Consider the following 14,330-nt stretch of genomic DNA (forward strand, 5'->3'; position numbering starts at 1 on the left):
ATGTTATTTTTGTACAACCCTGTAACTGTGTCTAGGATCTTCCATTGTAATAACACTACACTGTTTGTTGGCATCAGGCTTCTCTATATTATTAGATAAAAGTACTTGCTCTGTTGTATAAAAAGATTTCTTTTCATGGATACACCTTTGAAAAATCTTCTATTTCTTTTTTAAAAAGCGGCTAAAATTTGTTAGTTACTGTCATATCCATTAGTTTAACCATGTGTTTTCAAAACAATAAAATAAACAAACTGACGGCATTCAATTTTCTTAGCATTCTTTATATCAGGATATTGTTAACAGACAATCCTTTCCATGGTTGGGTATAGGACAGATTTCCCACGACATATCCCACGACCATCTTTTAAAATATTTTGAATAAGTGTAGCATTTGTATGATGTATTGATGTTCGAATTCAAATTGTTTTACACTAAAAGACAAATATACGGTAGTACGGGTTCATTAAGAAATGCACTCAATGTCTACCCAAGTTATACTCGTATAACCTGGGTTGGGGCAATTTACGCTTTATAATCCGCGAAGCGGATTATAAAAAAGCGTATAACCTGGGTTGGGGCATTTTACGCTTTATAATCCGCGAAGCGGATTATAAAAAAGCGTAAATTGCTCCAACCCAGTTTATACGAGTATAACTTGGGTAGATATTGAGTTCATTCCTTATAATTTAATTTTCTGGAATTTGCTGTACAAATTGAGTCCGTTTTACTTTTAAAAATGATATAAATCTGTTCAAAATTCAAACGTAACGTCAAGTGAATTAGTACGTTGGTGCATTGTGACGTGTCTTGTGACGTGCAAACCAGGTTATACAAATTTAACTTAATTTTTCTATCCAATCAAATGCCACGTTACAACCATAATTAAATTATATTGAAATATGATTGATCTCTGTGTTCGCTTCCCTGTGACAAACTGCCTGCGTCTTCTTTATTCTACACGAAATAAAATTGTGTACACGTATAAATTGATTTTAAATACTAATTTTGATCTTGTCAAATCAACTTTCTGCTGAACGGAATATATATGTAACAAAACCAACGTCATATTATTTCTTTTTGTCACTATGTAAAACAGTAACCTTGAAGTAGGAAAAGCTGAATAGGAACCGTTTTCACCCATACGGTAAAAGCCCTCATCCTCACCAGCAGTCATTGCCTTCCTATTCTAATATTTATTTTAACCTATAAAATTGTACCAAAAAAAAGAATAAAAAACTAACAGTCTTTATTTTGAGACTTTAACCCATTGATATAAAAACTGTTTCCTGGTGTACACAGAAAACAAGCATTGCTTTTAAATTTATTTCTTTCGTAAGAAACAACAGCATTTGTTAAAGATTGGTTTCTCGACATGAGCTAGTACTGAAGTATTGAAGATATGATATTTAGAAAGATATCAAACTGTATGCATCCCCTAGGAAAACGTTTGAATTGCTTGCTTTTAATCATGATGTATAGGTTTTTCAGGCATGCAATTCTGCAAACGATTTTCCCCATTTAAAAATGGGGAAACATTTAAGATAAAATAAAAAAAAAAGGAATGCAATATGATACATACCAACACAGATATTAATTAAATGATTAAATGATATTCAAATGAAATGATTTAATCTCTCTCTCTCCCTCTATATCTATATCTATATCTATATATATATATATATATATATATATATATATATATATATATATTGACTTGGCCTTGTTAAATCCAGAAAGCGTTAGTAAAATATGAACTTGGAATAGTGCATTTTCTTCTTCAGTTCATAGTGTTATGACAATCTTGGCAAGGAATGAGTAAATTCATACTTAGACAAAATACGATAATAACGACATCAATATTTGTACAAATACAAAGACTTGTTGAAATAAAAAAAATCATATACAATAAATTAGTGTTTGTTCTGTTTTGAGGAAAACATTTACAACGATGTAGATTGAACAGAAGTAATATCACATAAATGATTATAGTCAGAGAGATCCGTACTGTGATTTAATGGAGCGAATGCATGGTCATAATTGTCGTCATCTTGCTCTGTATGTTCGTGTAAATGGTTATAGACGTCATCGGACCTTTCATTTTCTTGTTTTTCATACAAATTGTATCCTAATGTTTCTTTTGGGGTTTCGATTGCTACGTTTTGCTGTAAAATTGAAATAAATAAGTAAGAATTAAAGCAGTATACTATTCAAGCAATGCATATAGCCTGAGGTACTTTTATGATCAGAGGGAAACTGCTCGTAATAATGAGATGTCATATGTTGAAAAAGGATATTAAAAATCAAAAATATTATATATAAACATTGTTAGGACTTATTCAAAAATTTTACTTTACATTATTAGTTAGATTGACTTTTTGATATTAACATCAACTAATTTTGCCGATGATTTACATTATATATATCATATTTGAACACACTGTCGATAGTTTCAGGTTTATATCTGATGTAATATATTGCATTTTGAAAAATAAAGTCCGAAGGTATCGCAAAATTAACGTTGGAAAAAAATCAAAAGACGTTGATTCGATCTTAACTTTAAATTGTCATGGTCACGATTTTGTTCAAATTCTGTTTTTCTTTTTTTATTATTTACAATGCTTTAGAAGTGCATTTCTAATGTCCAAATAAAATTTGAGAGTCAGTCGTTGAGTTATAAACAAGGTACGAGGCTCATAATTCTTTGTCATGTAAACAAAGCTCGTGTCCTGTTTTTGTTTACATAGATTCAATATACATGTACCAGTAAATACTCTTTTTAAAGCTTATTTGTATATCTTCTTATTCATTTTAAAAACAAATAAACAGTTTCTGATATTTAATACATTTATTTAATGTCTAAAACTGGAATATTCACTCCAACATTCAAAATGTAAACAACAGCTTTGTTTACATAGCAAAGAATATTAATCTCTCTAACTTGCTTATAAATGAACGAATGACACTCAAATTTAAGTAGCCTATAAAAACGCCTTCCTGAAGCATTTTAACCATTAAAATCGAAAAAATATTTTTTGACAAAATATTCTAACCATGCTCCTTTAAAAGACTTTGAAAAACACTCGAAAGTGTTTTAATTCTTTACTTGTTTTGCGAAATGCGTTGCATTATTAAAACACCATTTTTTGAAAAAGTAAATACTTCAGCTACCTTATAATCCCCGTACACAGAGACGTGCTTATGAGGGCCGAAAAAGGGTTAAAAAGACGTTTATGCAAAACAAACACATTTTTCAAAATATACTAAAATCTAAAACAGACCAACTGAAAACAAAACACTTATGCCAAAAAAAAAATTATCGTTGCAAAACCAATAGTTTCCTGTATGCTCTAACTAAACGCTAGATTGCGTGCAAAGAGGTATCAGTAAATATCGTACCCTGGAGAAAACTTAGATATTTCGGACAAGTTTTATCAAATGAAAAAAAAAAACATATATTGTTAACTTTATCAAAGAATGCATTTAATTCACGTGCATACAGTACGATTGGCTTAACAAACATGCACATAGTCATAAAAATCACCCCCAATGTGTTCTTGTGACGGCCTTAGTATGCAACTTGAATACATTAGGATGGTTTTGTTTACTCTGGTCTGTTTCGTATTTTAGTATGTTTTTAAAAATTAGTTGTTCGTTTTACATAAACGTCTTTTTAACCCTTGCTGTCGCCCATACTCAAGCCTTTTTTTGTACGAGAATCATAAGGTATATCATATCCTCTGTTTTAGTTATGTGTTCATAGACTAAAGTTTCGGCTATCCAAAGATCCTTAAACATTTTTGAATTCACTTTCCAAGTTTGTTTTACCTTCTTATCGTTTGTATAAGAAATTTGAGCACTTCTGGTAGCACCGTATGCTCTAATGGCTGCAAACAAAACGGCAGGTTTCTTTCTGTAAACAAAAAGTTCTCAACGACATAAACTGCTTTTCAATTCATAAACATGTATGAATTAAGTTTGATAAAAAATTAGAATATTTTTATTAGTAAACGTACATTTTTATGCTTGGAAACTTAAATTTTCTGTAAATTAGGGTCGTCACGACAGCAGTAACAATCGCACCAAGAATAAATCCGCCAAAAAATGTCCCAAGCTTCGCTCTAATATTCATGTCTTTAAAAATATAAGAACTTACAGGTGTGCATTGATTAACAATTTAAAATTAAAAATTTTGATAACAAGAGCTGAGAATTACTGAATTATAATTGATCTTGAAAAGACAGAGTTACTGGTGAGTTTCAGGTTTTTTTCAAGAAAATATTATGATAACAGAAATTTTTTGTTGTTTAATCGTTAAAATAATTACCATGTTGCTGACTAATTGAACTTATTAAGCTTTTTAGGCGATTTGGAGAAAATAAATTAATACTGATAATAAAGCTAAAAAAATTACATATAAACTCAGTCATACAATTTCAGAAATCCCATTAAATATACAATTTGGCTCTGCTAAACATAATTAATATAATTTAGTCTATAGTCAAATCAACACTTCAGTTACAGTATACACTCATTCGATATACACACAGTCTTATCAAATTTTCAAACAGTAATTCGGAACGTTAATTATTCAATAAACGATGGCTCAAAGAAACGATAAACTTTTTCATTAGAAGAGGCCGCCATTTGTTTTTTTTAAAGGAGAAAATAAAATATAGAAAATTCATCATTAATTTTTACCCTGTAGGCATTTTAGAATATATAAATTAACATGTATACTTAAAAAAGCATATTAAAGTACATCAGATTTTTGCTGTGTTCTAAATTGTATACAAAGGTCACATTTATTTATTCATTTTTTTTAGTAAAAAATGGCAATTACGCAAACGACGTTCTTCTGGGGTGCAAGCAAGTTTGCATAATAATACCAAGTAAAAAAACGTAACATGTCAATTATTCATTAATGATATAATAAAAGGTAAAATTATACCAATATATATATAATATATATTATATCCAAAATTGGGGATCTTTCTTTAAATATTATAATAAATTAAATACGTCGGAATATGTGCCAATCTATTATAAAGCCCTTTGGGGTTTTTTGAAATGAATACGGAGTGGCATCAATCGAATTTAATTTCTTATTCCTTGATTAAATGCATGGTGATGACGTCATCTTACATGTATCTGTGGATTAAAAAAAATTAAATTCACGGTTTTTGTGTAATGTTTTGATTTTATAATTTGTATTAATTGTTTTGCAAAAATGTTTCATTAAAATATAAATACTATATTGTATATTTGTTTATGCTTTATATATAACCATGATGTGCAAAATAGTTGACAATGAAAACCAAATGCATATATGTACAGTATGTAATATAGGTACACTGTATAAAGGGTTATTTTCACCCCATGTTATTTTCGCCCTTTTACAATTGCAAATGGTTTTTTTTCTCGTCTTGAATTCGCCCAGATGGAGTTGTGTGAACAACGATATTATTTGCAATATAGAATTTGCCCAGTTTTAAATTTGCCTTTTGACAACGAGGATGAAAGAGGCGAAATAAAACGGGGCTAATATTTCCCTGTTTACAGCATGACTCGTAGTTTTATGCAATTCAATTTACAATTTCAATTTATGTTGTAGGTTGCAAATGTTAGTTTACAAGTTTTTCGTTAACACATGATGTTAAACACGAGCATAAATATAATGAGTTTTTTTTATTTAAAAAATGTCCTTAATATTAATGCTATTACCTTTTTCGCAAGCCAAGTCAATAAGTATGAACTCTTTTGCACAGGAACATCTTCCGTGTCCGCATATTCCAGAATTATCACTCCCTGTGCACTGTTCGTCTAAGCTACAAAACCCACCGACGGGAACAGTATCTGAAAAAATAAACGATAACAAATCATGAATTGAAAAAAAAAACCCAGAAAAGGAATCAAGAAATAAGAAAATAAGTCGGTTTAAAAGTGAACAAAATATTCTAATTACAAAATTATTCACTAAATTTTCAAACAAATTTCTTGATATTTATATTAATACAGTAGGTATATGTCAGTAATTTTATCTTTCTGCATTTATGGTTATTCCGTTTTACATCATCCTTTGATACAAGAGAATGTATATACGCTTCCAACACCACTTATCTATTCTTTTAACAAAACTATTTCAAATAAACATCATTTAAAGGTTAGACTAACAGCTTCAATTAAATTTGTTTAAGCTGGCAAATAATGAAAAATGATATTAGGTATTTTCTCTTAATACACTATTAGAAACTGTTATGATGGTCGTATTTTTAAAAAAAATAAAACTAAATCTTATTGTGCCTTTTTAATGTGACACATTATCTCACTTTTAAATTTAAACATCATACAAGACAATGTCCATAATTTTTAGTTCCAACAAGAGTAATTAAATGTCAAAGTGAGATTCAATCCAGATCAATTCACAAAATTTTAAAACGAATTTAACACACAAACTGAATGTACGTATTTAAAAAAGTTTGTGATCAAAGACTTTTTACAAAGTTTACAAACCTTTGAAGCAGCTATCAGTATCAAATGGAGAAAAACCATCCATACATTTGCATGTTCCATTTAAACAAACTGAGAAGGGCTGTATACACTGCTCTGTCAACCCACACGAATCATTTAGTTCTAGATTTCCTAGAAAGATAAAAAGATAAAAGTAAAAGTTGTTATTCTTATTTATTAAAAAAAGAAACTTCGCAATATTATGATCAACTATAAATAGAAATAATTAATTAAGCTGACAAGTTGATGCATTAACAAAAGTTCACTGAAACTTTGTGGCCGTCGTCCATTGTACAATATCAGGCATATACAAAATATAAATACTGTATAAACATTAGGTACAGATAAAAATCAACATTTGTATCTATATCATTAACAAAATTATACAACAAACACTCGCATTAATGAAAAAGTTACATTGATAGTACTTCGTATATATATATATATATATATATATATATATATATATATATATATATATATATATATATATATATATATATATATATATATATATATATATATATATATATATTTTAATTAGTGATTTTTCTCATACATTTATGCATAAATAAACATATATTAAAAAGACGTTCTATAATTGTACTCGTGGCTTATTGATTTGCGGTCGCTAGATTGATCCTATTAAGTAGTAAAGGCATTTTTTCTTTTTATCTAAAACATGATAAGAATAGTATAAATTAATTACATTTATCTAATAATCTTTTGCATGTTTAAGATTCTCTTGTATTTGTCTGAGTATGAGCACATCCATAATAAATCAATTTTTTTCAATTTAACAGTTCACTTTGTTTATACTTACATTCATAACATTTTTTATGGAAGTTATCACGGTTCAGAATATCAACTGACCTTACACGGAATTTTATATATTCATTTCTCGATGCAGGTGTCCTGAATTTATGACAAATCAGTGGTTACTGACACCACAATGAAATCAGAACCTAGGTTTTGAAAATCACATTGTGGCAAGCGAAATAATAAAATAGAACGCACTCTACCACTTTTCCTTGTTTCCGAATCAATATCCTAATCATCATAAACTTGAATTTTTTTTACCATGGTACATGAAGCACTTCCTCTTAATTTCGATGTATCCTGGGCTGCATGAACACAAACCATGATCACAAACATTTGCAAATTGTGTTCCATTGCATTGCCAATCAAATCCACATAGACCACCAATGCTGACATTCACTGATTGAATAAAAAAGTAAGAAAACAAATCCATCAAATATCTCTGATATTCTCCAAAGTGAATTTACAGAAACCTGTGTTTGGTTTTTATAGTCTCACTGGCTTTTTTCTCATTATTTATTTTCATTTACATGCATATTGTGAAAAAGTGGTTTATAAGCCAAACGAACCTGGTTGATTATCGGTATTATCGTTGCTGATAAAATGTATGAAAATCTATAAACATATGCGACTTTAACCATTTTCCAAAACTACCGCTTCATTGTAGAAATATTAAAGCATTTCCAATCTCCACAAAAGAAATGTGTTTGTTTCATTCGGATATTCAAACCAATGTAAAATATAGTAACTAGACTACGATCTATACTACATGGATTGGTAGTATAAAAAAATATATCTTACTTTTCAAACACATTTTGTCCTCCAAAATATATCCAGGCAAACAATGGCAGACACAGTAGTTGTTGATATGGATACACTGTGCATCGTTTATGCTGCAGGCATAACCACTATTCCAAGTCATGTATTCCTCTAAAACATAAATTGTGTTTGTTTTTCATATTATGTCTATTACTACATGTACATGTATGTACATTTTCAATATTATTCTAAATAATGACATCAGTAAGAACGCCAGTTTTATTCGTTTTCGTGCTCAACTATTCATTATATATTTCTAAATACATGTTATTGACTTACTTGGATTCCACGATGAACAGTTGATATTTAGATATACATCAGTATGATGATATGATCTTGCACAAGTGTGGAACATCTTTTCCCCATTGCCCATAGTTAGATTAATCTCTTGTATAGCGTTACTGTACAAATGCAAATTATCTATCTGGAAATTGCATTTATTAGGACATGTGGTGACTGTGGACAAAAGAGAATAACTTTCATTATAATTTTAATTATAAGTTGGTTTGAATAAAAATTAACTAGAAATTGGTAAGAAATATATCGTGTCCCTGTGATTTTTAAAGTGAAAAATGATGTGTGAATAAAATCTTGGTTATTTTCCCCCTTTTACCTCAAAACACTTTTCCAAAAGTATGCGTATTTTATTAAAATTAGTCAAAATGTGTTGGACACATATCTTGGGACAGACCTAAAGTATACCCTTTCCTAAGGGTAATTACGTCACACCTTTTCTTGAATTATTCAAAATTTGTAAATATCTGAGAGTTTAAAGTAGATCCAGTGTTCTGTGACATCACACTTTTTTTTGTAAAACTTCGAATTCTTTAAAAATTGTGCAAGATAGTTTTATTTATTTTATGTGAATATAATCACATGGATGTAATTAGAATTATTGGTAGGTTATAAAGATATTTTCGCACTTAATTTTATACTAAATTTCCAATTTGTTATATATTTTATCTATGCAAAGGGGAAATAACTCTTTTCCTGACTTTTCTCTCATTTGTATGTCTAAATGCTATAGTTTTTCTTATTCCAACGATTAATTTTAAAATATTTTTGTAATTTTAGTTTTCTGATAAAGTTGACATTAAAATTAAACACAAAAAAAAAAATTAATTTCTGCCTACAAGATTTTACTTTTAACAGAAAAAAAATACATTTTTCTAATGCTAAAATATGCTTTAGATTATGTTTATCTGGCATCTCAAAAAGTGTGATGACATGTATATTTTTTCTAACAATTGATGACATTTCAGTCTATTAAGTCGAAATCAGTTCGGTTTTTCAACTTTCCTCAGAGAATTTTACGAGTATGGAGCTACCTTAAACGCCATTCTTTAAATAGGTTTTTTTTTGAAAAGCTTCATATGGCTTGCAAGGTTTCAATACATGAAGATTTTGCATTGAAAAAGATACAAAACTACCCAAATGATAATGCTAAAAAATTGTGAGATTTGTTCCAAAATGGATAAAAGATGTCAATATTTCCATTTCAAATCTCCGTAAGAAATATATTATCGTTCCTGTGAATTTTAACGACTGAAGAACGATAATGCGTCTATGAGAATATCTTTGATTTTTACCCTTTCATCAATTGTAAATAAAGTTTTCCAAAATTAGGCGTATTTTTATTAAAAGTCGTCGAAATGTGTTGCATTGATATTTTGAAACAGACTACAAAATTTTGGTGGAAAAACTAGAGCGTTTTATTTAATTTTATACATTTTTATACCATGGCAGATAAGTATTAAACGTGTAAACAATTAACAGATTGAGTCCTACGTCTATATGAAATCATGATGTTTATATAAAACGGGGAAGTCGAAGAGGGGGGACCCTCTTCCTCAATTTTTTTATTTTAATTTTTTATTTGTGATAGTTATAGAAATATAAAAAAAATCTGAGTGAAATTTGACTTTAAGAACAAAACTTAAAGAAACAGCACACTAAATACCACTGTTTGAAATAAAATGAAGGTAACACAAAAAATTAGGGTAAAAACAAGTTTTTTTTCATCCCTGCCCACTCATTTTAATGTCCAGGCATGCAGTTGGATTTTTAAATGCATTTTAAATTAAGAGGCCCAGAGGCAACATCTCTCACCTGAGCAACAATTGCCTTAATTTTGATCAAATTAGCATTACATTATCAAAATATCTTGACAACCAAGTAGTGTAGATCTTGCAATTTTTTTTTTAAAAGTCTGACAATTTTTATCCACCTCTTTTTTTGGGTAAATACCAAACCCCTTTTGTTGTTGTACCTGTAAGAAGATTTTTTCTCTATACCTATATACCCCCCCCCCCCCCATTTCGTTGCCAAACTTTTCTCTAGGGAATCATGGTTTCATTAAACCTAAATCTGCATAACCTGTGCTTTCACACTAAGTACTGAGTTTTGGACCGAAAACTTCCACGGAATATTTTTTAAAGATTTTCTCTATATATTCCTATGTAAAAATTCAGACCGCCATCACGGCCCCGCCCTACCAGTAGGGACTGTGATTTTGCCAAAAAAATTTACACTACTCGAGGACACCTCTACACAAGTTTAAGTTTTACTGGCCAAACAGTCTTTAAAAAGAAGATTTTTAAAGATTTTTCTCTATATATTCCTATGTAAAAATTCATCCCCCATTGTGGCCTCACCTTACCCCTGGACTATTATTTAAACAAACTTGAAACTATACTATCTGGGGATGCTTCCACTCAAATTTGGGCTTTCCTGGCCTAATAGTTTTGAGAAGAAGATTTTTAAAGATTTTCTCTATGCATAAAAATGTATCCCCCATTGTGGCCCCGCCCTACCCCCGGGACCACAATTTGAAAAAACTCGAATCTACTTTATCTGAGGATGGTTACACGCTAATTTGAGCTTTCTTGGCCAAAAAGTTTTTAAAAGAAATTTATTTAAAGAATTTCTCTATATTCATGTATAAAATTTTATCCCCAAATTGTGGCCCCGCTCTACCCCCGGGGACCATGATTTGAACAAACTTGAATTTACACTATCTGAGGATGTTTCCACTCAAATTTGAGCTTTCCTGGCCTAATAGTATTTTGAGGAGAAGATTTCTAAAAATGTTCTATATATATTCCTATGTAAAACTTGATCCCCCAATTGTGGCCCCACCCTACCCCCGGGGAACATGATTTAAACAAACCTGAATCTCAAATATCTGAGGATGCTTCCACTCTAATATGAGCTTTCCTGGCCTAATAGTTTTTTAGAAGAAGATTTTTTAAAATTTTCTCTATATATTCCTATGTAAAACTTGATCCCCCAATTGTGGAATCTACACTACCTGAGGATGCTTCCATTTAAATTCAAGGTTTTCTGACCTAATAGTTTTGGAGAAGAAGATTTTTAAAGATTTTCTCTATATATTCCTATGTAAAATTTGATCCCCATATTTTGGCCCCACCCTTCCCACAGGGACCATGATTTGAACAAACCTGAATCTTAACTACCTTAGGATACTTCCATTTTAATTTGAGGTTTTCTGACCTAATACTCTTTGAGAAGCAGATTTTTAAAGATTTTCTCTATATATTACTATGTAAAAATATATTCCCCCATAGTGGCCCTACCATATCCCCAGTGACTATGATTTGAACAAACTTGAATCTACACTACCTGAGGATGCTTCCGCTTTAATTTGAGCTTTTCTGGCCTAATAGTTTTTGAGAAGAAGATTTTTAAAGATTTTCTCTATATATTCCTATGTAAAACATGATCTGCCTATTGTGGCCCCACCCTGCCCCCGGGGATAATGATTTTAACAAACTTGAATCTACACTACCTGAGGATTGTCCCATTTTAATTTGAGCTTTTCTTGCCTAATAGTTTTTGAGAAGAAGATTTTTGAAAAATACCAACAAATTTTCAATTATTCTCAATTATCTCCCCTTTAAAGAGGGCGTGGCCCTTCATTTGACCAAACTTGAATCTCCTTCACCTAGTGGTGCTTTGTTAAAAAATTTGGTTGAAATCTGCCCAGTGGTTCTTGAGAAGATGAAAATGTGAAAAGTTTACGACAACGACAGACAACAGACAAATTGTGATCAGAAAAGCTCACTTGAGCCTTTGGCTCAGGTGAGCTAAAAACGTTAAGAAAGCATAAAGAAATATTTTGGACACAAGTTATACAAAAATGAAGAGAAAAGCTAAATTAATATATAAAACACTGTTTTTATGTGAGGTAATGCACATGCTTGCACGGGGTTTCATCCACTAAACATTAAACAAAAAAAGAGAAGCTATTTCATTTGATTTTGTTTGTATTTATCCGACGCTTCATACACTAATCCTTTGTTTAGGAACACCGTCATGTTCTCAGAGAAATATTCATTTGAATCAATGAAAGTAACAAAAAACTGGGACGCATCAAAAACACTGTTATATAATATTTGTAATATAACTTCAACAGAAATTTATTTTTTCAATTCCGTCACTTATTACAATATCTTATGCACGAATTTTGTTCTCTAGAAATGGAAATCTTTTAGACTAATGTTACAAAATTGCAATTTAATGGAGAGGCAGAAATTAGTTCACACTAGATTTTCTATGTATGTTCAACTAAAGGCCTAAAAATCAATTTCTCATGAATCTATCTAAATTCTAAGGATGGGTTGCTGTTTATTCATTAAATATACCGTGATATAACTAACAGTGAGTAGAAAAGTAATAGGCGTATAATTCTTGTCTAATGCAAAAAAAATCTGAATATTAGGCGACAATTACAAAAATCATCTTAAACAACTTACCATCTTGTAAAATATTATCTGCTGTACTTGAATTAAAGAGACATATGTGTTGATAATCTCTAAATCTTGCACCTGTCTCTAAACACAGATCTCTAGAATAAAAAGCATGCTATAATCTTCCATCAATACATATTCATTTTCTTGTTTTTTTGTTATGCAGATACGTTGCTCTAAAATTTTTTGATACTTTACTAGCAATAGAAATATTGAAAAAAACATGGTCAAAACTCGCGAATATAAAAAAACCCATTATACCAATCTCTAAAGAATGATTATGAAAAATATCATTTTTTGTTTCATGTTTATCTCGTATAAATTATTCTAAATTAATTACACAATATCAAAACACGGAAATACATTTCATTAAAAATAAAATACATTCAATGTTTTTATTTCACACACTTTCTTGTCAGTAAGCAGTGCCTATCACCATTTTCTTACCTATTGATGTAAATGGACATTGATTTGTTTATCATCAGAGCGAGATCTAGGAAATAAAAAAAAATTAAATGTAAACATTAATGATTCAACGATTGATTAATAGAACATAATAAGTATATTTGTTTTTAAAAAGGAGCTATATGAAGTGTTAAAATACAAAATAAATGCAAATTAACCACTTTTTATGTTCTTTACGTCTCTATGTTTCTTATAAACTCTCTTGCGACAAAAATATCGTATTTGACTACAAGTTATGGTAAATTCTTAACTATGATTCTAGATTTTGATTCTCCTGTGTGGACTTGGTCATGTGTCGGGCAAAAGTCGTTATAATTCAAAGTAATTGTAGAAGTCAATCAAAAATGACTAACAAATTCAAGAACTAGAAATCAAGGTAACAACTAGAAAAAGTACATGCACTTTTAATTATCATGAAATAATTCAAAAACTATTTACATTTAACGACAAAAATTTTATTGAAGACCTCTCAAATATCAAATTTACTTTCCTATACATCATGTCTCTGATAAATTTTGTGGATTTTCAGATCGGTTTTTACTATTTTCTAATGCTCCAAAAACGTTCCTTTTTTGAAACTAAGTGGGATACGCTTTTTGACCTGATAGAAGTGTCCAAACTTCAACTATTGACACAATTCACAAGATGCGTTTTTCCGAATATTTATCTGAAACTTATTCAAATACAAGTAACTTATGCAATCCTTTTAACTAAAATTTATTGAATTATTGGGCCTATGTAGGCATAATGTTCAAGGATTTCGTTGATCCTGTCATTTATGAATATGAATCAAGTACGAATTATAAATAATAGTATTGATCTATTTATCGCCAAATTTTACCCATTCAACAATGAAAAATAATAGCTATCTACGAAAATTGGCATCACGAAATTCAATCTGCAATAATTTAAACTCTAAGCATGCACTGCTCATGCAATCAAGTATAGCAT

At 29.8% G+C, this 14,330-nt stretch overlaps 1 protein-coding gene across 1 annotated transcript; it reads right to left on the reverse strand.

Moving 5' to 3' along the window:
* Positions 1–1,705: 1,705 nt before the first annotated feature.
* LOC128159393 (uncharacterized) lies at positions 1,706–13,396 on the reverse strand. The gene is made up of 10 exons (XM_052822468.1): positions 13,362–13,396; positions 12,921–13,012; positions 8,425–8,601; positions 8,128–8,256; positions 7,588–7,725; positions 6,511–6,639; positions 5,722–5,853; positions 4,014–4,131; positions 3,826–3,910; positions 1,706–2,162 (listed from the first exon to the last, which is right to left on the reverse strand). Exons 1-10 carry the CDS (start codon positions 13,394–13,396, stop codon positions 1,941–1,943), a joined length of 1,257 nt encoding a protein of 418 aa, XP_052678428.1. The 3' UTR covers positions 1,706–1,940.
* Between the last annotated feature and the right edge of the window lie 934 nt (positions 13,397–14,330).

Source organism: Crassostrea angulata, chromosome 8, assembly GCF_025612915.1.
Source record: "Crassostrea angulata isolate pt1a10 chromosome 8, ASM2561291v2, whole genome shotgun sequence".
NCBI lineage: Eukaryota > Metazoa > Mollusca > Bivalvia > Ostreida > Ostreidae > Magallana > Magallana angulata.

Excerpts from the sequence above, each read along its gene's own strand:
- LOC128159393 (XM_052822468.1), bottom strand. The coding sequence starts at position 13,396 with ATGATAAACAAATCAATGTCCATTTACATCAATAG. Across the intron at positions 8,602-12,920 it reads AGATAATATTTTACAAGATG|TCACCACATGTCCTAATAAA; the intron begins GTAAGTTGTTTA and ends TTTTGTCCACAG. Across the intron at positions 8,257-8,424 it reads CTGTTCATCGTGGAATCCAA|AGGAATACATGACTTGGAAT; the intron begins GTAAGTCAATAA and ends TTTATGTTTTAG.